The sequence below is a fragment of the Bombina bombina genome, chromosome 1, assembly GCF_027579735.1.
Source record: "Bombina bombina isolate aBomBom1 chromosome 1, aBomBom1.pri, whole genome shotgun sequence".
Lineage (NCBI taxonomy): Eukaryota > Metazoa > Chordata > Amphibia > Anura > Bombinatoridae > Bombina > Bombina bombina.
In genome coordinates this window covers 870,675,680-870,701,581 of record NC_069499.1, presented here as the reverse complement: position 1 = coordinate 870,701,581, position 25,902 = coordinate 870,675,680, and the positions used below count along the sequence as shown (strand labels likewise).

The following is a 25,902-nucleotide window of genomic DNA, read 5'->3' as shown; positions in this document are numbered from 1 at the left end:
GTAGGATATTGAGGGGGGCAGCTACACCATGGAAAAATGGGGTAAAACAATAATAAAATAAAAAACAAGCACTTTTATTAGAAACCGGGTACTGGCAGACAGCTGCCAGTACCTAAGATGGCCACAAATAGGAAGAAGTTAAGAGAGCTGTTTGGGGGGTGATCGTGGAGGTTTGGGGGTTAGGGGGGAACCTATTTATTTTAGTACTGGCAGACTTTCTGCCAGTACTTAAGATGGCGTTGACAATAGTGGGATGGGGAGGAAAGAGAGCTGTTTGAGGAGGGTCAGGGAGGGATCAGGGGTGGGATGTGTCAGGTGGGAGGCTGATCTGTACACTAAAGCTAAAATTAACCCTACAAGCTCCCTAATTAACCCCTTCACTGCTGGGCCTAATACAAGTGTGGTGCGCAATGGAATTTAGCGGCCTTCTAATTACCAAAAGCAACGCTAAAGTCATATATGTCTGCTCTTTCTGTACAAAGGGGTTCCCAGAGAAGCATTTACAACCATTTGTGCCATAAATGCACAATCTGTTTGTAAATAATTTTAGTTAGAAACCTAAAGTTAGTAAAAAAAGCAAACAATTTTTTTGATTTGATCGCATTTGGCGGTGAAATGGTGGCATGAAATATACCAAAGTGGGCCTAGATTAATACTTTGGGTTGTCTACTACACTATATTACAGCAAAAATTAACCCTAAAAGCTCCTTACAGGCTACCTAATTAACCCCTTCACTGCTGGGCATAATACAAGTGTGGTGCGCAGCAGCATTTAGCAGCCTTCTAATTACCAAAAAGCAACGCCAAAGCCATATATGTCTGCTATTTCTGAACAAAGGAGATCCTAGAGAAGAATTTACAACCATTTGTACCATAATTGCACAAGCTGTTTGTAAATAATTTCAGTGTAAAACCTAAAGTTTGTGAAATGGTTTGGAAATAGCAAAGTGCTACTTGTACTTATTGCCTTATAACTTGCAAAAAAAAGCAAAGAACATGAAAACATTGGGTATTTCTAAACTCAGGACAAAATTTAGAAACTATTTGGCATGGGCGTTTTTTGGTGGTTTTAGATGTGTAACAGATTTTGGGGGTCAAAGTTAGAAAAACAGAATTTATGTTTACCTGATAAATTACTTTCTCCAACGGTGTGTCCGGTCCACGGCGTCATCCTTACTTGTGGGATATTCTCTTCCCCAACAGGAAATGGCAAAGAGCCCAGCAAAGCTGGTCACATGATCCCTCCTAGGCTCCGCCTACCCCAGTCATTCGACCGACGTTAAGGAGGAATATTTGCATAGGAGAAACCATATGGTACCGTGGTGACTGTAGTTAAAGAAAATAAATTATCAGACCTGATTAAAAAAACCAGGGCGGGCCGTGGACCGGACACACCGTTGGAGAAAGTAATTTATCAGGTAAACATAAATTCTGTTTTCTCCAACATAGGTGTGTCCGGTCCACGGCGTCATCCTTACTTGTGGGAACCAATACCAAAGCTTTAGGACACGGATGAAGGGAGGGAGCAAATCAGGTCACCTAAATGGAAGGCACCACGGCTTGCAAAACCTTTCTCCCAAAAATAGCCTCAGAAGAAGCAAAAGTATCAAACTTGTAAAATTTGGTAAAAGTGTGCAGTGAAGACCAAGTCGCTGCCCTACATATCTGATCAACAGAAGCCTCGTTCTTGAAGGCCCATGTGGAAGCCACAGCCCTAGTGGAATGAGCTGTGATTCTTTCGGGAGGCTGCCGTCCGGCAGTCTCGTAAGCCAATCTGATGATGCTTTTAATCCAAAAAGAGAGAGAGGTAGAAGTTGCTTTTTGACCTCTCCTTTTACCGGAATAAACAACAAACAAGGAAGATGTTTGTCTAAAATCCTTTGTAGCATCTAAATAGAATTTTAGAGCGCGAACAACATCCAAATTGTGCAACAAACGTTCCTTCTTTGAAACTGGTTTCGGACACAGAGAAGGTACGATAATCTCCTGGTTAATGTTTTTGTTAGAAACAACTTTTGGAAGAAAACCAGGTTTAGTACGTAAAACCACCTTATCTGCATGGAACACCAGATAAGGAGGAGAACACTGCAGAGCAGATAATTCTGAAACTCTTCTAGCAGAAGAAATTGCAACTAAAAACAAAACTTTCCAAGATAATAACTTAATATCAACGGAATGCAAGGGTTCAAACGGAACCCCCTGAAGAACTGAAAGAACTAAATTGAGACTCCAAGGAGGAGTCAAAGGTTTGTAAACAGGCTTAATTCTAACCAGAGCATGAACAAAGGCTTGAACATCTGGCACAGCGGCCAGCTTTTTGTGAAGTAACACAGACAAGGCAGAAATCTGTCCCTTCAGGGAACTTGCAGATAATCCTTTTTCCAATCCTTCTTGAAGGAAGGATAGAATCCTAGGAATCTTAACCTTGTCCCAAGGGAATCCTTTAGATTCACACCAACAGATATATTTTTTCCAAATTTTGTGGTAAATCTTTCTAGTTACAGGCTTTCTGGCCTGAACAAGAGTATCGATAACAGAATCTGAGAATCCTCGCTTCGATAAGATCAAGCGTTCAATCTCCAAGCAGTCAGCTGGAGTGAAACCAGATTCGGATGTTCGAACGGACCCTGAACAAGAAGGTCTCGTCTCAAAGGTAGCTTCCAAGGAGGAGCCGATGATATATTCACCAGATCTGCGTACCAAGTCCTGCGTGGCCACGCAGGAGCTATCAAGATCACCGACGCCCTCTCCTGATTGATCCTGGCTACCAGCCTGGGGATGAGAGGAAACGGCGGGAACACATAAGCTAGTTTGAAGGTCCAAGGTGCTACTAGTGCATCCACTAGAGCCGCCTTGGGATCCCTGGATCTGGACCCGTAGCAAGGAACTTTGAAGTTCTGACGAGAGGCCATCAGATCCATGTCTGGAATGCCCCACAGCTGAGTGACTTGGGCAAAGATTTCCGGATGGAGTTCCCACTCCCCCGGATGCAATGTCTGACGACTCAGAAAATCCGCTTCCCAATTTTCCACTCCTGGGATGTGGATAGCAGACAGGTGGCAGGAGTGAGACTCCGCCCATAGAATGATTTTGGTCACTTCTTCCATCGCCAGGGAACTCCTTGTTCCCCCCTGATGGTTGATGTACGCAACAGTTGTCATGTTGTCTGATTGAAACCGTATGAACTTGGCCCTCGCTAGCTGAGGCCAAGCCTTGAGAGCATTGAATATCGCTCTCAGTTCCAGAATATTTATCGGTAGAAGAGATTCTTCCCGAGACCAAAGACCCTGAGCTTTCAGGGATCCCCAGACCGCGCCCCAGCCCATCAGACTGGCGTCGGTCGTGACAATGACCCACTCTGGTCTGCGGAATGTCATCCCTCGTGACAGGTTGTCCAGGGACAGCCACCAACGGAGTGAGTCTCTGGTCCTCTGATTTACTTGTATCTTCGGAGACAAGTCTGTATAGTCCCCATTCCACTGACTGAGCATGCACAGTTGTAATGGTCTTAGATGAATGCGTGCAAAAGGAACTATGTCCATTGCCGCTACCATCAACCCGATCACTTCCATGCACTGAGCTATGGAAGGAAGAGGAACGGAATGGAGTATCCGACAAGAGTCTAGAAGTTTTGTTTTTCTGGCCTCTGTCAGAAAAATCCTCATTTCTAAGGAGTCTATTATTGTTCCCAAGAAGGGAACCCTTGTTGACGGAGATAGAGAACTCTTTTCCACGTTCACTTTCCATCCGTGAGATCTGAGAAAGGCCAGGACAATGTCCGTGTGAGCCTTTGCTTGAGGAAGGGACGACGCTTGAATCAGAATGTCGTCCAAGTAAGGTACTACAGCAATGCCCCTTGGTCTTAGCACAGCTAGAAGGGACCCTAGTACCTTTGTGAAAATCCTTGGAGCAGTGGCTAATCCGAAAGGAAGCGCCACGAACTGGTAATGTTTGTCCAGGAATGCGAACCTCAGGAACCGATGATGTTCCTTGTGGATAGGAATATGTAGATACGCATCCTTTAAATCCACCGTGGTCATGAATTGACCTTCCTGGATGGAAGGAAGAATAGTTCGAATGGTTTCCATCTTGAACGATGGAACCTTGAGAAACTTGTTTAAGATCTTGAGATCTAAGATTGGTCTGAACGTTCCCTCTTTTTTGGGAACTATAAACAGATTGGAGTAGAACCCCATCCCTTGTTCTCTTAATGGAACGGGATGAATCACTCCCATTTTTAACAGGTCTTCTACACAATGTAAGAATGCCTGTCTTTTTATGTGGTCTGAAGACAACTGAGACCTGTGGAACCTCCCCCTTGGGGGAAGTCCCTTGAATTCCAGAAGATAACCTTGGGAGACTATTTCTAGCGCCCAAGGATCCAGAACATCTCTTGCCCAAGCCTGAGCTAAGAGAGAGAGTCTGCCCCCCACCAGATCCGGTCCCGGATCGGGGGCCAACATTTCATGCTGTCTTTGTAGCAGTGGCAGGTTTCTTGGCCTGCTTTCCCTTGTTCCAGCCTTGCATTGGTCTCCAAGCTGGCTTGGCTTGAGAAGTATTACCCTCTTGCTTAGAGGACGTAGCACTTTGGGCTGGTCCGTTTCTACGAAAGGGACGAAAATTAGGTTTATTTTTTGCCTTGAAAGGCCGATCCTGAGGAAGGGCGTGGCCCTTACCCCCAGTGATATCCGAGATAATCTCTTTCAAGTCAGGGCCAAACAGCGTTTTCCCCTTGAAAGGAATGTTAAGTAGCTTGTTCTTGGAAGACGCATCAGCCGACCAAGATTTCAACCAAAGCGCTCTGCGCGCCACAATAGCAAACCCAGAATTCTTAGCCGCTAACCTAGCCAATTGCAAAGTGGCGTCTAGGGTGAAAGAATTAGCCAATTTGAGAGCATTGATTCTGTCCATAATCTCCTCATAAGGAGGAGAATCACTGTCGACCGCCTTTATCAGCTCATCGAACCAGAAACATGCGGCTGTAGCGACAGGGACAATGCATGAAATTGGTTGTAGAAGGTAACCCTGCTGAACAAACATCTTTTTAAGCAAACCTTCTAATTTTTTATCCATAGGATCTTTGAAAGCACAACTATCCTCTATGGGTATAGTGGTGCGTTTGTTTAAAGTGGAAACCGCTCCCTCGACCTTGGGGACTGTCTGCCATAAGTCCTTTCTGGGGTCGACCATAGGAAACAATTTTTTAAATATGGGGGGAGGGACGAAAGGAATACCGGGCCTTTCCCATTCTTTATTAACAATGTCCGCCACCCGCTTGGGTATAGGAAAAGCTTCTGGGAGCCCCGGCACCTCTAGGAACTTGTCCATTTTACATAGTTTCTCTGGGATGACCAACTTGTCACAATCATCCAGAGTGGATAATACCTCCTCAAGCAGAATGCGGAGATGTTCCAACTTAAATTTAAATGCAATCACATCAGGTTCAGCTTGTTGAGAAATGTTCCCTGAATCAGTAATTTCTCCCTCAGACAAAACCTCCCTGGCCCCATCAGACTGAGTTAGGGGCCCTTCAGAAATATTAATATCAGCGTCGTCATGCTCTTCAGTATCTAAAACAGAGCAGACGCGCTTACGCTGATAAGTGTTCATTTTGGCTAAAATGTTTTTGACAGAATTATCCATTACAGCCGTTAATTGTTGCATAGTAAGGAGTATTGGCGCGCTAGATGTACTAGGGGCCTCCTGAGTGGGCAAGACTCGTGTAGACGAAGGAGGGAATGATGCAGTACCATGCTTACTCCCCTCACTTGAGGAATCACCTTGGGCATCATTGTCATTGTCACATAAATCACATTTATTTAAATGAATAGGAATTCTGGCTTCCCCACATTCAGAACACAGTCTATCTGGTAGTTCAGACATGTTAAACAGGCATAAACTTGATAACAAGTACAAAAAACGTTTTAAAATAAAACCGTTACTGTCACTTTAAATTTTAAACTGAACACACTTTATTACTGCAAATGCGAAAAAACATGAAGGAATTGTTCAAAATTTACCAAATTTTCACCACAGTGTCTTAAAGCCTTAAAAGTATTGCACACCAAATTTGGAAGCTTTAACCCTTAAAATAACGGAACCGGAGCCGTTTTGAACTTTAACCCCTTTACAGTCCCTGGTATCTGCTTTGCTGAGACCCAACCAAGCCCCAAGGGGAATACGATACCAAATGACGCCTTCAGAAAGTCTTTTCTAAGTATCAGAGCTCCTCTCACATGCGACTGCATGCCATGCCTCTCAAAAACAAGTGCGCAACACCGGCGCGAAAATGAGGCTCTGCCTATGCTTTGGGAAAGCCCCTAAAGAATAAGGTGTCTAAAACAGTGCCTGCCGATATTATTATATCAAAATACCCAGATAAAATGATTCCTCAAGGCTAAATATGTGTTAATAATCAATCGATTTAGCCCAAAAAAAGTCTTCAGTCTTAATAAGCCCTTTTTGAAGCCCTTATTTACAATCGTAATAAACATGGCTTACCGGATCCCAGAGGGAAAATGACAGCTTCCAGCATTACATCGTCTTGTTAGAATGTGTCATACCTCAAGCAGCAAGAGACTGCTCACTGTTCCCCCAACTGAAGTTAATTGCTCTCAACAGTCCTGTGTGGAACAGCCATGGATTTTAGTGACGGTTGCTAAAATCATTTTCCTCATACAAACAGAAATCTTCATCTCTTTTCTGTTTCTGAGTAAATAGTACATACCAGCACTATTTCAAAATAACAAACTCTTGATTGAATAATAAAAACTACAGTTAAACACTAAAAAACTCTAAGCCATCTCCGTGGAGATGTTGCCTGTACAACGGCAAAGAGAATGACTGGGGTAGGCGGAGCCTAGGAGGGATCATGTGACCAGCTTTGCTGGGCTCTTTGCCATTTCCTGTTGGGGAAGAGAATATCCCACAAGTAAGGATGACGCCGTGGACCGGACACACCTATGTTGGAGAAAAGTGTTTTTTTCCATTTTATCATCATATTTTGTGGGTGTGGGTACAGTAAATGAGTAAGAGGAAAAACAGAATTTATGTTTACCTGATAAATTACTTTCTCCAACTGTGTGTCCGGTCCACGGCGTCATCCTTACTTGTGGGATATTCTCTTCCCCAACAGGAAATGGCAAAGAGCCCAGCAAAGCTGGTCACATGATCCCTCCTAGGCTCCGCCTACCCCAGTCATTCGACCGACGTTAAGGAGGAATATTTGCATAGGAGAAACCATATGGTACCGTGGTGACTGTAGTTAAAGAAAATAAATTATCAGACCTGATTAAAAAACCAGGGCGGGCCGTGGACCGGACACACCGTTGGAGAAAGTAATTTATCAGGTAAACATAAATTCTGTTTTCTCCAACATAGGTGTGTCCGGTCCACGGCGTCATCCTTACTTGTGGGAACCAATACCAAAGCTTTAGGACACGGATGAAGGGAGGGAGCAAATCAGGTCACCTAAATGGAAGGCACCACGGCTTGCAAAACCTTTCTCCCAAAAATAGCCTCAGAAGAAGCAAAAGTATCAAACTTGTAAAATTTGGTAAAAGTGTGCAGTGAAGACCAAGTCGCTGCCCTACATATCTGATCAACAGAAGCCTCGTTCTTGAAGGCCCATGTGGAAGCCACAGCCCTAGTGGAATGAGCTGTGATTCTTTCGGTAGGCTGCCGTCCGGCAGTCTCGTAAGCCAATCTGATGATGCTTTTAATCCAAAAAGAGAGAGAGGTAGAAGTTGCTTTTTGACCTCTCCTTTTACCGGAATAAACAACAAACAAGGAAGATGTTTGTCTAAAATCCTTTGTAGCATCTAAATAGAATTTTAGAGCGCGAACAACATCCAAATTGTGCAACAAACGTTCCTTCTTTGAAACTGGTTTCGGACACAGAGAAGGTACGATAATCTCCTGGTTAATGTTTTTGTTAGAAACAACTTTTGGAAGAAAACCAGGTTTAGTACGTAAAACCACCTTATCTGCATGGAACACCAGATAAGGAGGAGAACACTGCAGAGCAGATAATTCTGAAACTCTTCTGGCAGAAGAAATTGCAACTAAAAACAAAACTTTCCAAGATAATAATTTAATATCAACGGAATGCAAGGGTTCAAACGGAACCCCCTGAAGAACTGAAAGAACTAAATTGAGACTCCAAGGAGGAGTCAAAGGTTTGTAAACAGGCTTAATTCTAACCAGAGCCTGAACAAAGGCTTGAACATCTGGCACAGCAGCCAGTTTTTTGTGAAGTAACACCGACAAGGCAGAAATCTGTCCCTTCAGGGAACTTGCAGATAATCCTTAATCCAATCCTTCTTGAAGGAAGGATAGAATCCTAGGAATCTTAACCTTGTCCCAAGGGAATCCTTTAGATTCACACCAACAGATATATTTTTTCCAAATTTTGTGGTAAATCTTTCTAGTTACAGGCTTTCTGGCCTGAACAAGAGTATCGATAACAGAATCTGAGAACCCTCGCTTCGATAAAATCAAGCGTTCAATCTCCAAGCAGTCAGCTGGAGTGAAACCAGATTCGGATGTTCGAACGGACCCTGAACAAGAAGGTCTCGTCTCAAAGGTAGCTTCCAAGGTGGAGCCGATGACATATTCACCAGATCTGCATACCAAGTCCTGCGTGGCCACGCAGGAGCTATCAAGATCACCGACGCCCTCTCCTGATTGATCCTGGCTACCAGCCTGGGGATGAGAGGAAACGGCGGGAACACATAAGCTAGTTTGAAGGTCCAAGGTGCTACTAGTGCATCCACTAGAGCCGCCTTGGGATCCCTGGATCTGGACCCGTAGCAAGGAACTTTGAAGTTCTGACGAGAGGCCATCAGATCCATGTCTGGAATGCCCCACAGCTGAGTGACTTGGGCAAAGATTTCCGGATGGAGTTCCCACTCCCCCGGATGCAATGTCTGACGACTCAGAAAATCCGCTTCCCAATTTTCCACTCCTGGGATGTGGATAGCAGACAGGTGGCAGGAGTGAGACTCCGCCCATAGAATGATTTTGGTCACTTCTTCCATCGCTAGGGAACTCCTTGTTCCCCCCGGATGGTTGATGTACGCAACAGTTGTCATGTTGTCTGATTGAAACCGTATGAACTTGGCCCTCGCTAGCTGAGGCCAAGCCTTGAGAGCATTGAATATCGCTCTCAGTTCCAGAATATTTATCGGTAGAAGAGATTCTTCCCGAGACCAAAGACCCTGAGCTTTCAGGGATCCCCAGACCGCGCCCCAGCCCATCAGACTGGCGTCGGTCGTGACAATGACCCACTCTGGTCTGCGGAATGTCATCCCTTGTGACAGGTTGTCCAGGGACAGCCACCAACGGAGTGAGTCTCTGGTCCTCTGATTTACTTGTATCTTCGGAGACAAGTCTGTATAGTCCCCATTCCACTGACTGAGCATGCACAGTTGTAATGGTCTTAGATGAATGCGCGCAAAAGGAACTATGTCCATTGCCGCTACCATCAACCCGATCACTTCCATGCACTGGGCTATGGAAGGAAGAGGAACGGAATGAAGTATCCGACAAGAGTCTAGAAGTTTTGTTTTTCTGGCCTCTGTTAGAAAAATCCTCATTTCTAAGGAGTCTATAATTGTTCCCAAGAAGGGAACCCTTGTTGACGGGGATAGAGAACTCTTTTCCGCGTTCACTTTCCATCCGTGAGATCTGAGAAAGGCCAGGACGATGTCCGTGTGAGCCTTTGCTTGAGGAAGGGACGACGCTTGAATCAGAATGTCGTCCAAGTAAGGTACTACAGCAATGCCCCTTGGTCTTAGCACAGCTAGAAGGGACCCTAGTACCTTTGTGAAAATCCTTGGAGCAGTGGCTAATCCGAAAGGAAGCGCCACGAACTGGTAATGTTTGTCCAGGAATGCGAACCTTAGGAACCGATGATGTTCCTTGTGGATAGGAATATGTAGATACGCATCCTTTAAATCCACCGTGGTCATGAATTGACCTTCCTGGATGGAAGGAAGAATGGTTCGAATGGTTTCCATCTTGAACGATGGAACCTTGAGAAACTTGTTTAAGATCTTGAGATCTAAGATTGGTCTGAACGTTCCCTCTTTTTTGGGAACTATGAACAGATTGGAGTAGAACCCCATCCCTTGTTCTCTTAATGGAACAGGATGAATCACTCCCATTTTTAACAGGTCTTCTACACAGTGTAAGAATGCCTGTCTTTTTATGTGGTCTGAAGACAACTGAGACCTGTGGAACCTCCCCCTTGGGGGAAGTCCCTTGAATTCCAGAAGATAACCTTGGGAGACTATTTCTAGCGCCCAAGGATCCAGAACATCTCTTGCCCAAGCCTGAGCGAAGAGAGAGAGTCTGCCCCCCACCAGATCCGGTTCCGGATCGGGGGCCAACATTTCATGCAGTCTTGGTAGCAGTGGCAGGTTTCTTGGCCTGCTTTCCCTTGTTCCAGCCTTGCATTGGTCTCCAAGCTGGCTTGGCTTGAGAAGTATTACCCTCTTGCTTAGAGGACGTAGCACCTTGGGCTGGTCCGTTTCTACGAAAGGGACGAAAATTAGGTTTATTTTTTGCCTTGAAAGGCCGATCCTGAGGAAGGGCGTGGCCCTTACCCCCAGTGATATCAGAGATAATCTCTTTCAAGTCAGGGCCAAACAGCGTTTTCCCCTTGAAAGGAATGTTAAGTAGCTTGTTCTTGGAAGACGCATCAGCCGACCAAGATTTCAACCAAAGCGCTCTGCGCGCCACAATAGCAAACCCAGAATTCTTAGCCGCTAACCTAGCCAATTGCAAAGTGGCGTCTAGGGTGAAAGAATTAGCCAATTTGAGAGCATTGATTCTGTCCATAATCTCCTCATAAGGAGGAGAATCACTATCGACCGCCTTTATCAGCTCATCGAACCAGAAACATGCGGCAGTAGCTACAGGGACAATGCATGAAATTGGTTGTAGAAGGTAACCCTGCTGAACAAACATCTTTTTAAGCAAACCTTCTAATTTTTTATCCATAGGATCTTTGAAAGCACAACTATCCTCTATGGGTATAGTGGTGCGTTTGTTTAAAGTGGAAACCGCTCCCTCGACCTTGGGGACTGTCTGCCATAAGTCCTTTCTGGGGTCGACCATAGGAAACAATTTTTTAAATATGGGGGGAGGGACGAAAGGAATACCGGGCCTTTCCCATTCTTTATTAACAATGTCCGCCACCCGCTTGGGTATAGGAAAAGCTTCTGGGAGCCCCGGCACCTCTAGGAACTTGTCCATTTTACATAGTTTCTCTGGGATGACCAACTTGTCACAATCATCCAGAGTGGATAATACCTCCTTAAGCAGAATGCGGAGATGTTCCAACTTAAATTTAAATGCAATCACATCAGGTTCAGCCTGTTGAGAAATGTTCCCTGAATCAGTAATTTCTCCCTCAGACAAAACCTCCCTGGCCCCATCAGACTGGGTTAGGGGCCCTTCAGAGATATTAATATCAGCGTCGTCATGCTCTTTAGTATCTAAAACAGAGCAGCCGCGCTTACGCTGACAAGTGTTCATTTTGGCTAAAATGTTTTTGACAGAATTATCCATTACAGCCGTTAATTGTTGCATAGTAAGGAGTATTGGCGCGCTAGATGTACTAGGGGCCTCCTGAGTGGGCAAGACTCGTGTAGACGAAGGAGGGAATGATGCAGTACCATGCTTACTCCCCTCACTTGAGGAATCATCTTGGGCATCATTGTCATTATCACATAAATCACATTTATTTAAATGAATAGGAATTCTGGCTTCCCCACATTCAGAACACAGTCTATCTGGTAGTTCAGACATGTTAAACAGGCATAAACTTGATAACAAAGTACAAAAAACGTTTTAAAATAAAACCGTTACTGTCACTTTAAATTTTAAACTGAACACACTTTATTACTGCAATTGCGAAAAAACATGAAGGAATTGTTCAAAATTCACCAAATTTTCACCACAGTGTCTTAAAGCCTTAAAAGTATTGCACACCAAATTTGGAAGCTTTAACCCTTAAAAAAACGGAACCGGAGCCGTTTTTAAACTTTAACCCCTTTACAGTCCCTGGTATCTGCTTTGCTGAGACCCAACCAAGCCCAAAGGGGAATACGATACCAAATGACGCCTTCAGAAAGTCTTTTCTAAGTATCAGAGCTCCTCTCACATGCGACTGCATGCCATGCCTCTCAAAAACAAGTGCGCCACACCGGCGCGAAAATGAGGCTCTGCTTATGCTTTGGGAAAGCCCCAAAAGAATAAGGTGTCTAATACAGTGCCTGCCGATATTATTATATCAAAATACCCAGATAAAATGATTCCTCAAGGCTAAATATGTGTTAATAATGAATCGATTTAGCCCAGAAAAAGTCTACAGTCTTAATAAGCCCTTGTGAAGCCCTTATTTACGATCGTAATAAACATGGCTTACCGGATCCCATAGGGAAAATGACAGCTTCCAGCATTACATCGTCTTGTTAGAATGTGTCATACCTCAAGCAGCAAGAGACTGCACACTGTTCCCCCAACTGAAGTTAATTGCTCTCAACAGTCCTGTGTGGAACAGCCATGGATTTTAGTTACGGTTGCTAAAATCATTTTCCTCATACAAACAGAAATCTTCATCTCTTTTCTGTTTCTGAGTAAATAGTACATACCAGCACTATTTCAAAATAACAAACTCTTGATTGAATAATAAAAACTACAGTTAAACACTAAAAAACTCTAAGCCATCTCCGTGGAGATGTTGCCTGTACAACGGCAAAGAGAATGACTGGGGTAGGCGGAGCCTAGGAGGGATCATGTGACCAGCTTTGCTGGGCTCTTTGCCATTTCCTGTTGGGGAAGAGAATATCCCACAAGTAAGGATGACGCCGTGGACCGGACACACCTATGTTGGAGAAATTACAGCTAAACACAAACACCACAGAAATATCAACAAATGGAAAAGTGGTCTGGTCACTAAGGGGTTAAAATAAGTAACAATATAAAGTAAAAAGAAATTAAAGAGTGCTGTATTCCCTTATTTAAAAGAGGAATAACTTCCTTCTTTTGAAATCTTTTCTAAATTTGTTCATCTCTCTCTCTCTCTCTCTCTCTCTCTCTCTCTCTCTCTCTCTCTCTCTCTCTCTCTCTCTCTCTCTCTCTCTCTCTCTCTCTCTCTCTCTCTCTCTCTCTCTCTCTCTCTATATATATATATATATATATATATATATATATACACACACACACACACACAAACATATATACACACACTGCAGACATTTTCCATAACGCAATAACAACCAATAGTTTTTAGAAACAGAGAAAAGCTTGTATAAGAATAGCTTTAATAAAATAGAAGCTACTGATGCACAACCAGGCATGAAAAGAAGAAAAAAAAAGTTTAAATTATTAGCTATGCAAAATGTTAACCAATCTGGGTCACTGAAGAGGTACTTGTTGCAGGTGCACAGCAGATCAAACAGGTTTACTAATCGGTTTATTTATATGCCCCAAGGATCTTTTGCCAGCTGTGCAGCACCCCTCACTGCGCCAGCCATATGTGCTTTGACATGGCAGTTGCAAAAAAAAGGCAGATCCAGACGTAACAGTGTTAACCAATAGATAGAAATGACTTTAATGCATAACGTGCAGCTTTAAATGAAAGGTTATTTGGCCAAGCCTTTGCCTCCATACAACAAGAGGTTTAACTTCAATCATCATCAGTGGATTCTCCATAATTTAGAGGGTTAAGCAGATTATTCAAGCAAGGTCTCTGGTCAGGGCACCAGCAGCTTAGCACCCTGGAAACAAAAGGAACGGGTAACAGGCGGCAAGCGATAGGTGATTTAAATCCAGATCTATTCACAAGTAGTTATGCTGTGGCACAGCCTGGAGCTTTGTTTCTATTCTTTAAATTAAAATCTGTCTGGGATAAATGTGGATGTGATAATCACACTTCTCTTCAAAACGTATAGCTAGTTTTTTTTCTTAGACAATTAAAATAAATAGTGAATTGTTCTGCTGGAGCAGCAGTTTGAAGTTTAAAGATTGCTGTCAAAACATAGCGTCCACATACACTGGCTCTAAACTAGATGACTTTAAAAAAAATTGTAATGGGCCCATCCTTATATAAGAAGAAAAGCTAATAAAACAATAATAAAAAAATAACAGCGCTGTATTACCCTTTGCACACATCAAGCCTGCACAATTAATTTGTTAGTAGCTGCAATGGGATGTCAGTATCCTTGTATTGATAGACCACTCCACACAGGTAAAGAGTTCAGATACATTTCTCATGGCTTATAAAAGGTTTAATTAAAGGAACAGTAAAAGTCAAAATCTAGTATGCATGATTCAGATACACCATGTCATTTTAAAAAACTCCATTTTACTTTTATTGTTAAATTTGCTTTGTTCTTTTAGTATCCTTTGTTAAAGAGGCAGCAATCTTACACATTCACACTCCTGAAAGCCTATAAGCCTACCTAGATTTACTCGGTATGATGAAAGTTAGATATTGACATTACTGTTCCTTTAAAATGCAAGGCTCAGTAATGATAAACATCTGGTATTTTTCCCTAAAAGGGACATGAAACCCATTTTGTTTCTTTAATGATTCAGATAGAGCATATAATTTTAAACAATTTTACAATTTACATCTATTATCACATTTGCTTTACTCTCTTAGTATCCTTTGTTAAAGTAGCAGCAACCCCTACTGAGAGCTAGCTAAACACATCAGGTAAGTCAATTACAAGAGGCAAATATGTTCAGCCACCAATCAGCATCTAGCTCCCAGCAAGCAATGCACTGGTGCTCTTGAGCCTACCTAGTTATTCTTTTCAACAAGGAATACCAAGAGAAAGAAGCAAATTAAATGAAAAAAAAGTATATTGGAAAGTTAACATTGCATTATTATGAAAGAAAATTGTTGGGTTACATTTTCCTTTAAGACAATTTTTTAAACAAAATTTAAATTTTATAAATATAAACGTTATGCATTTGTTTTGAGACTGATCTCCACTTGTGGATACTCTAGTGAATTGTTGATTTATTTAAATATGGGCACCTGTAATTGCAGTGTACAGTGTTACAGTGCTCACACAATAACTGCACTAGGAGCAAGCATTTTGAGCGTGTCTTGTAGCATAGGTAGTACAAGTTGTAAGTAAACTGTTTTTGTACAAGCGTTTACCCAATGCGCGCAAAAAGCTGAACTTAGGAGAACTTAGGAGATTGCGTGCTCCCCCCATTTAAGTCAATGGAGCAAAAAAAAGTTGGGGGGGGAACCATCATCCTACTCGCATACAAACCCGATTGCAAATTCTCAAGTGCGCTAACCTGACATGAAAATATGAATATTTCACATTCCAATGTTCATCACATAGAAGAATATGTTCCATTTATTCACAACTGCATTCCTTACTTGTGGGAAACATATACCCAAGCTCTAGAGTACACAGAATGCCAACGGAAGGGGAAAAAGAGAGACGGAGCCTAATCTGAGGGCACCACAGCCTGCAAAACCTTTCTTCTGAAGGCTGCTTCAGCAGAAGCAAAAACATCAAACTTGTAAAATTTTGGAAAAGTATGTAAGGAGAACCAGATAGCCGCCTACAAATCTGATCCACAGAGGCCTCATCTTTGAAGGCCCAAGAGAAAACCACTGCTCTCGTAGAATGAGCCGTAATCACCAGAGGAGGCTTATGTCCCGCCGTTTCTATGCTAAACGGATGACACTCCTCAAACAAAAAGATAAGGAAGACGAAGAGGCCCTCTGACCCCTACACTTCCCGAGGTTTGTCTAAATTCCTTTGTGGCCGGAAGATAGAACTTCAAGGCACAAACCACATCCAGAATTACGTTGTAAACGTTCCTTCGATGAAGAAGGATCCTTAGGAAGAAAACCTAACTTGGTTCGTAGAACAGCCTTATCTGCATGAAAAGCCAGATAAGGAGGGACGCATTGCAAGGCAGCAATCACAGATACTCTGCGTGCAGAAGCAATAGCCAGTAGAAAAGGAACCTTCCAAGACAACAATTTAATGTCTACTTCATGCATAGGCTCCAACGGAGCCCGTTGCAAAACCTTAAGGACAAGATTTAAGAAGGAGCCTTAGATCTAAACACAGGTCTGATCCCAGCAGAGCCTTAACAAATGGGTGCACATCTGGAAGCTCTGCAAACCTCTTGTGCAGTAACACAGACAGGGCCGAAAACTGTCCTTTCAGGGGACTTGCAGAAAAGCCCTTCTCCAGTTCATCCTGGAGAACAGAATAAGTAGGTCTTCCACACCTTATGATAGATGCGACAAGCAACCAGCTTCCGAGCTTGAATGAGAGAAAAATAACTCTCTCAGAAAACCCTCTCTTGGCTAGGACTAAGCGTTCAATCTACATGCAGTCAGCCTCAGAGAATCTAGACATTAATGAACAAATCAATAACTTCCACGGGTGAGATGATGACATCCCCACTAGATCCGCGAACCATATCCTTCGTGGCCAAGTAGGGGGCAGTCAGTATCACTGACGCCTGCTTGACTCGAGCCACTTCACTAGGAAGTAGTGGTAAAGGTCGGAAAGGATAAATTGCATTGAACCTCCAAGTCATCGTGAATGCATCTGCTCCGCTTGAGGATCTCTGTACCTCGACCCCTATCTGGGTAGCTTGGTATTGAGACATTATAAGATCTTCCTCTTGCAAATCTCTGTCTGTTGAGGAATCTGCTTCCCAGTTGTCCACACCTGGAATGTGGATCGCTGACAGCAAACAAATGCGAGTCTCCCCCACACCAAAATCCGAGATACTTCCCCCAAAACTAGGGAGCTTCTCGTTCCCCCCTGATGGTTGATGTAAGCCACCGAGGATATATTGTTTGATTGGAATCTGATTAACTGGGACGAACCCAGCAGGGGCCAAGCCTCCAGAGCATTGTATATTGCCCGAAGATCCAAAATGAGATCAGGAGGGAGCTTTACCTCCTGAGACCAGATGCCCTATGCCTTCCTTGCACCCCAAACGGCTCCCCATCCTGACAGACTCGCAACTGCAGTCACGACCACCCAGGATGGTATTGAGACAGACATCCCTCAGGACAAGTGATCCAGACAAAACCACCAAGAGAGCGATTCACCCGAATGGTTGTCCAGAGAAATCTGTTGAGACAGATCTGAATGATCGCCGCTCCACTAGTTCAGCTTGCGCAGTTGCAACAGTCTGAGGTGAAACCTGGCAAAGGAAATGATGTCCAAGCTGGACACCATGAGACCAATCACCTCCATACACCGAGCCACAGATGGGCTTAAGGAGATCTGGAGGGCAAGACATGTTGAAGCTAGCTTGCAACGTCTCTGATATTCTCATGTCAAAAAAAAAAAAAAAAAAAATATTCTCATGTCTATGGAGACTATTATAGTACCCGAGAAGTCTACCCTGGTACATGATACAAGAGAACTCTCTCTAGATTATCTGCCATCCATGGGATTGAAGAAGACAGGATATATTCCGAATGGTCCACTCTTCGAAAAATTTCTTAAGCTAGACCAAACGGAAGCGCAATGAACTGGAAGTGTTGGTCCAGGCATACAAACCTTAGGAACTGGAAGTGGTCCTTGAGGATTGGTATGAGAAGGGAGCATCCTTCAGATCTATTGTGGTCATGTAGGGGGAAGAAAGGACCTTATTGTCTCCATCTTAAACAAGGGGACATTTAAAAACCTGCTAAAACACTTTAGGTCCAAAATTACACGGAAAGTTCCCTCCTTCTTAGGGACCACGGAAAGTTTTGAATAGTATCCCAAACCTCTCACTGCGATAGGCACCGGGACAATAACTCCTAGAGGACAGATCCCGTACACACCCCAGAAAGGCTTCCCTCCTTTCTGGTCAGGAAGACAGGAGGAATCTGCCCTTGGTGGCTGACACTTAAAGCCTATCTCGTAACCCTGAGCAATGACCTCCAGGACCCATGGATCCTGCATGTCCCTGAACCAAGCAACTGAAACAGCGACATACTGCCCCATTACCCGATAAAGAATAGGACCAAGGACCGCCCATTCATGCCAACATAGACTCGGGAGGCTTCTTGCTCTGCTTGGATTTATTCCAGAACTGAGCCGGAGAAGAGGGGGAAAAGGAATCCAATCCTGTCCCATTCATTCTTAATAATGTTTGCCATCTAACAGGAGCAGGGAAGGATAAGGTACCACCATGTCCTCAAACTCTATCCAGTTTAGGAATTAAAGGTTCATCAGGCAATTAGGCCTCTGGAACCTCTGAATTCGCCAAAAACTTCTTTTAGAAGAAAGCGCAAATTCCTAAACTAAAATCTGGTTCCTCCGCAGCCAAAGGTTTAGAAGCAGCACACTCCGACCCAGAATGTTCATACTCTGAAGTCTCAGAAAGAACTTCTTCTTCGGATAACCCTCAGTTAAATCCAGTAAATTATCCAATGTACCTTTCATTGCGCTTAGCAAGACTTGGTGGATGGCTCTGTAGTATCAAACATCAAGACATATGGAACATAATTGAGAGGGGGCAGAACTAAGGCCTCCTCACCATATAAACAGGAATTACTGATTAGGAATAGAGGGAGTGCCCTCTAAAGTAACAGAATCCTCCATCGCTAGTGCAATAACCGGAGAACTAGAGAAATAAACCATCTTATTTTATTTAAAAAAACCGCACCGTTATACTCCAATGGCTGGGGCACTCACCACCTCCTATGACCCATACAGAACAGAGATTTATTACTCCTCTCTGATAGACACCTGGTCAGGAAAAAGGGAATGAATCACATGGTGCACAATGCCGGACCGTTCCTGCTATGAGAAAGCACGCCAAGCTTGTAAGCTGCATGGCTCTCAAAGTGAAACCTGTATATTCCATAACAGCCTATGAGCCCACAACATCTCACAGATAAAAGCAGCAAAAAAATCAAACAAGCATATAAGATTATTCCCCCCTGTTCAATAATCCCCCTAAGGAGATATTAACCCTTGATTCTATACATATAAAAGAAGTCACACTTGGACCCTGTCTTCTTGTGTTATCATACATGTATAAAATATGAAACGATCTTACCAGAATCAACGCCGTGGAACAGGAACATGGCCCTTCAAGTGTGAAAGATAGTAGCATCGCTTCTGACATGGACTTAAGTGAAGAAAGCAGGCAGCGAAACTCATTAGCGCTGATTGCCTATGGAGCTGTTAATATAAGTCTGGATGGTTTCGCAGAAAGACTCTCCCTGCATCTCCGGACTCTAACTTTCATCCATGCTCTCACTGAGAGGCTGACAGCATTACTTAAAACTCCAGTCCCATCTCGAAGAGTACTACCCTCCATAAGAGACTACTCCTAAATCTTCTAACACTTCTATGCAAACCTCCTGTGACGAAAGGCAAAGAATGACTGGGGTTATGAGGAAGTGGGGGAGGTATTTAAGCCTTTGGCTGGGGTTTCTTTGCCTTCTCCTGGTGGCCAGGTTTAGTATTTCCCACAAGTAGGGAATGCAGCTGTGGCCTCTTCCCATATTAATATGGAAATACATATTTCTACAACTATCTGATGGTATTTTGGTATAAAATACATATATATATATGGATTCTGTCAGTGTTTTGATCTGTTCACCATCAACATTGCGTGCAGCAGCAACCACAGCCTCCCAGACACTGTTCAGAGAGGTGTACTGTTTTCCCTCCTTGTAAATCTCACATTTGATGATGGACCACAGGTTCTCAATGGGGTTCAGATCAGATGAACAAGGAGGCCATGTCATTAGATTTTCTTCTTTTATACCCTTTCTTGCCAGCCACGCTGTGGAGTACTTGGACGCGTGTGATGGAGCATTGTCCTGCATGAAAATCATGTTTTTCTTGAAGGATGCAGACTTCTTCCTGTACCACTGCTTGAAGAAGGTGTCTTCCAGAAACTGGCAGTAGGACTGGGAGTTGAGCTTGACTCCATCCTCAACCCGAAAAGGCCCCACAAGCTCATCTTTGATGATACCAGCCCAAACCGGTACTCCACCTCCACCTTGCTGGCGTCTGAGTCGGACTGGAGCTCTCTGCCCTTTACCAATCCAGCCACGGGCCCATCCATCTGGCCCATCAAGACTCACTCTCATTTCATCAGTCCATAAAACCTTAGAAAAATCAGTCTTGAGATATTTCTTGGCCCAGTCTTGACGTTTCAGCTTGTGTGTCTTGTTCAGTGGTGGTCGTCTTTCAGCCTTTCTTACCTTGGCCATGTCTCTGAGTATTGCACACCTTGTGCTTTTGGGCACTCCAGTGATGTTGCAGCTCTGAAATATGGCCAAACTGGTGGCAAGTGGCATCTTGGCAGCTGCACGCTTTTTGACTTTTCTGAGCCTGTCAAGTCCTTCTTTTGACCCATTTTGCCAAAGGAAAGGAAGTTGCCTAATAATTATGCACACCTGATATAGAGTGTTGATGTCATTAGACCACACCCCTTCTCATTACAGAGATGCACATCACCTAATATGCTTAATTGGTAGTAGGCTTTCGAGCCTATACAGCTTGGAGTAAGACAACATGCATAAAGAGGATGATGTGGTCAAAATACTCATTTGCCTAATAATTCTGCACTCCCTGTACATACATACACATACATATATACATACATACACACTTTTTGGACCCCAAAAAGAGCTCCTAATTTAAAGGACAGACTGGTACATAGCCACCTAACAAAAAACAAATGATGGAGATTGGCTGAAGGGCAAAAAGAGAGAAGGCAATTTCAAGTGTTCACACTGTTCAGTATGCAGAAATATGGTAGTGGGCAAAGATTTTGTAACTAAAAATGGTACTTATCACAAGGTTAAGGGTCACATAAACTGTAAAAGTGAGGGTGTAGTTTACATGGTCTTTTGTGACTTCCCAATATACTACTCAGGAAAAACTTACAGAGAACTTAAAGGGACATTATACACTCATTTTTTCTTTGCACAAATGTTTTGTAGATAATCTATTTATATAGCCCATAAACTTTATTTATTTTTTAAAAAAATTATAGTTTTGCTTATTTTTAAATAACATTGCTCTGATTGTCAGACTCCTAACCAAGCCCCAAAGTTTTATGAGAATACTGAGGTATACCTACTCCAGCTTGCTCCTGTTTGTGTAAAGGGTCTTTTCATATGCAAAATAAGGGGGAGGGGGGAGTGTCTTTTTTCCCACTTTCAGTGGGCTTTCCAACTACCTTTTCAACAGAGCTAAACTGAGAGCTTCTAAGTAAGTTTTTACACAGTTTTATACTGGATTTTTATATCAGTATCTGTGCATATTATTTTTTATAGTAGTGTCTATTACATGCAGTTAAATGAACATAAGTGTATACTGTCCCTTTAAGGAGAGGATTTAGAAGCACAAAAGAGAAAAAATAAGTGTATTAAAAGACACATATTGTAACTATTGAGTAACAATAAAAGATATTTGCTCCTTTAAAAACAATTGATAGAAGCTTTATAAATGAGACAACATAGTCCTTTCTTTAAGTACAAGATGTTTGTACCTCCCATTTACACCCCCATATCTATTTCTCTAACGTAAATATGCTCAAAATACTGACGCTAAAAGAATGATAATGATAATGTTTCATATGCCTTTAAGGACCCTTTTAAGAATGGGAAACATACCTTCACTACAGGATGACCACCTGTGGTAGCTTTCACAGCTCCTCGACTGCCCTCGGTTTCATAATGGGCCCGGTGGTGAGTCTTTGGCTGCACCTCTACTTTCAGCTCACATTGCCCATAATGGTTGGGTAATGGCCAGTCAAGTGGGGGCAGAGATGAGGTCCTGCAGGAAGTGAGAGAAACATTTAGTGAACAGTGCCTGAAAAAGGAAATTTATGTTTACCTGATAAATTTGTTTCTTTTACGATACGATGAGTCCACGGATTTCATCCTTACTTATGGGATATCGCCTCCTGGTCAACAAGAGGAGACAAAGAGAACCACAGCAGAGCTGTATATATAGCTCCTCCCTTCCCTCCCACTCCAGTCATTCGACCGAAGTTAGGAAGAGAAAGGAAAAGCCAAGGTGCAGAGGTGACTGAAGTTTAACAAAATAAAAGATCTGTCTTAGAAAAACAGGGTGGGCCGTGGACTCATCGTATCGTAAAAGAAACAAATTTATCAGGTAAGCATAAATTTCTTTTTCTTTTACAAGATACGATGAGTCCACGGATTTCATCCTTACTTATGGGATACAATACCAAAGCAATAGGACACGGATGAAAGGGAGGGACAAGACAGGGAACCTAAACGGAAGGAACCACTGCTTGAAGAACTTTTCTCCCCAAAACAGCCTCGGACGAAGCAAAAAGTATCAAATTTGTAAAATTTGGAAAAAGTGTGAAGAGAAGACCAAGTTGCAGCTTTGCAAATCTGTTCAACAGAAGCATCATTTTTGAATGCCCATGAGGAAGCCACAGCCCTAGTGAAATGAGCCGTAATTCGATCAGGAGGCTGCTGTCCAGCAGTCTCATATGCAAAATGGATGATACTCTTCAGCCAAAGAGAAAGAGAGGTAGCCGTAGCTTTCTGACCCCTACGCTTCCCAGAAAACACAACAAACAGGGAAGATGATTGACGAAAATCCTTAGTGGCCTGTAAGTAAAACTTCAAGGCACGGACCACGTCCAAATTATGTAACAGTCGCTCCTTCTTACAAGAAGGATTAGGACACAAGGAAGGAACAACAATTTCCTGAATAATATTTTTATTTGAAACAACCTTAGGAAGAAAACCAGGTTTTGTACGTAACACCACCTTATCTGAATGAAAAATAAGATAAGGAAAATCACATTGTAATGCCGAAAGCTCAGAAACTCTGCGAGCAGAAGAAATAGCAACCAAAAACAAAACTTTCCAAGATAATAACTTAATATCTATGGAATCTATAGGTTCAAACGGAACCCCTTGAAGAACTTTAAGAACTAAATTCAAACTCCAAGGAGGAGCAATTGATCTAAACACAGGCCTGATTCTAGTCAGAGCCTGACAAAAAGACTGAACATCTGGAACATCTGCCAGACGCTTGTGCAACAAAATAGACAAAGCAGAAATCTGTCCCTTTAAGGAACTTGCCGACAACCCTTTCTCCAATCCATCTTGGAGAAAAGACAAAATCCTGGGAATCCTAACCCTACTCCATGAGTAGCCCTTGGATTCGCACCAATAAAGATATTTACGCCATATCTTATGGTAAATTCTCCTAGTAAAAGGCTTACATGCCTGAATCAAAGTATCTATAACCGAATTAGAAAACGCTCGCTTAGATAAAATTAAGCGTTCCATAGCCAAGCAGTTAGCTGCAGAGAAACTAGATTCGGTGATGGAAGGGTCCCTGAATGAGAAGGTCTTTCCTCAATTGAAGCTTCCACGGAGGCTGGGATGACATGTCCACCAGATCGGCATACCAAGTCCTGCGAGGCCACGCAGGGGCGATGAGTATCACTGATGCCCTCTCCTGTTTGACTCGAGCAATCACCCGGGGAAGGAGAGCAAATGGAGGAAACACATAAGCTAGGCTGAAGGACAAAGGCACTGCCAAGGCATCTATCAGCTCGGCCTGGAGATCCCTGGACCTAGACCCGTATCTCTGACAAGACGCCAAGAGATCCAACTCCGGCCTGCCCCATCTGAGAATCAGGTCGGCAAAAATCTCCGGATGGAGTTCGCACTCTTGCGGATGAAATGTCTGTCTGCTCAGAAAATCCGCTTCCCAGTTTTCAACCCCTGGGATGTAGATCGCGGACAGATGGCAAAAGTGAGACTCTCCCACTGTATAATCCTGGCTACTTCTGTCATCGCTAAGGAACTTCTTGTTCCCCCCTGATGATTGATGTAGGCCACCGTTGTTATGTTGTCCAACTGAAATCTGATAAATTGGGCCGAAGCCAACTGAGGCCAAGCCTGAAGCGCACTGAATATTGCTCTCAATTCTAGAATATTGATGGGAAGGAGAGACTCCGCCTGAGTCCAGACCCCCCGAGCCCTTAGGATGGGGAGCAGTCTGGAATTCCCTAACAGGCTGGCATCCGTGGTCACTATCACCCATGAGGGTCTGCGAAAGCACGTCCCCTGGGATAGATGATCCAGCGACAACCACCATAGAAGAGTCTCTTGTCTCCTGATCCTGATGTATTTGAGGAGACAAATTTGTATAATCTCCATTCCACCGTCTGAGCATGCTCAGTTGCAGAGGCCTGAGATGAAACCGAGCAAATGGAATGATGTCCATCGCTGCTACCATCAACCCAATTACCTCCATGCACTGAGCCACTGACGGCCGAGGATTAGTCTGAAGGGCTCTGCATGTGTTCAGAATCTTTAATTTTCTGACCTCCGTCAAAAATATTTTCATGGATAGAGTCGATTAGAGTTCCCAAGAAAGGGACCCTTGTCTGTGGAACCACAAAACTCTTCTCCAGATTTACCTTCCACCCATGAGTCCTCAGGAAGGCCAGAACAATGTCGGTATGAGACTTTGTGAGCTGATAAGACGACGCCTGGATCAGAATATCGTCTTAGAACCGCCAGCAGCGACCCCAGAACCTTTGTGAAAATTCTGGGTGCCGTGGCTAGACCGAAAGGAAGAGCCACGAACTGAAAATGTTTGTCCAGAAAGGCAAACCTCAGGAACTGGTGATGATCTCTGTGGATAGGAACATGAAGATATGCATCCTTTAGATCCACGGTAGTAATAAATTGACCCTCCTGGATCAATGGAAGAATGGTACGAATAGTTTCCATCTTGAAAGATGGAACTCTGAGAAACTTGTTTAGACTCTTGAGATCTAAGATAGGTCTGAAAGTTCCCTCTTTTTTGGGAACTACAAAAAGATTTGAATAAAACCCCTGTCCCTGTTCCTGAATTGGAACGGGACAAATGACTCCCATGGAGGATAGGTCTCTTACACAGCGTAAGAACGCCTCTCTCTTTATCTGGTCTACAGACAATCGAGAAAGAAGGAATCTTCCTCTGGGGGAAGAATTTTTTAATTCCAGTTTGTATCCCTGAGATACTATAGCTATTGCGCAAGGATCTTGGACGTCCCTCATCCAAGCCTGGATGAAAAATGATAGTCTGCACCCCACTAGATCCGGTCCCGGATCGGGGGCCGCCCCTTCATGCTGACTTGGTGGCAGCAACAGGATTTTTGGGTTGTTTACCCTTGTTCCAAGCCTGGTTGGGCCGCCACATGGACTTGGGTTGAGAATAGCCCCCCTCCTGCTTATTGGAAGGGGGAGAGGGGGTTCCCTTGAAATTTCGAAAGGAACGAAAATTACTCTGTCGACCCCTCTGTTTGGATTTCTTATCCTGAGGGAGGAGGTGACCCTTACCTCCCGTGATGTCAGAAATAATTTCTTTCAAGTCAGGACCAAACAAGGTCTTACCCTTGTAAGGGATAGCCAAAAGCTTAGTTTTGGATGACACATCGGCAGATCAGGACTTCAGCCATAAGGCCCTACGTGCTAAGATTGAAAGCCGCCAATTAAGTAATTTGCAGCGAAGCGTCTGTCACAAAAGAATTAGCCAGCTTAAGGGCTTTTATTCTGTCCTGTATCTTGTCCAAAGGAGTCTCAGTTTTAAGAGACTCCACCAGAGCATCAAACCAATAAGCAGCCCCCGTGGTAACCGTGACGATGCAGGCAGCCGGTTGAAAAAGTAACCCTCGATGAACATAAAGTTTCTTAAGATGACCCTATAATTTCTTATTCATAGGGTCCTTAAAAGCACAACTATCCTCAATAGGGATAGTAGTTCGTTTAGCCAAAGTGGAAATAGCACCTTCCACCTTAGGCACCGTCTGCCAAGAATTCCTGATAGAATCCGCTATGGGATACATCTTCCTGAAAACGGGAGGAGAAAATGGTATCCCCGG

The 25,902-nt window shown here is 43.5% G+C and overlaps 1 protein-coding gene across 1 annotated transcript in view; it reads right to left on the bottom strand.

Annotated features, from left to right (window-relative positions):
- The window catches only part of NFATC3 (nuclear factor of activated T cells 3), a 455,835-nt gene that overhangs the window by 145,362 nt on the left and 284,571 nt on the right, over positions 1-25,902 (bottom strand). The window contains 2 exon segments of the mRNA XM_053715690.1: positions 20,642-20,692; positions 21,643-21,809. Coding sequence (XP_053571665.1) covers positions 20,642-20,692; positions 21,643-21,809 — 218 coding nt within the window.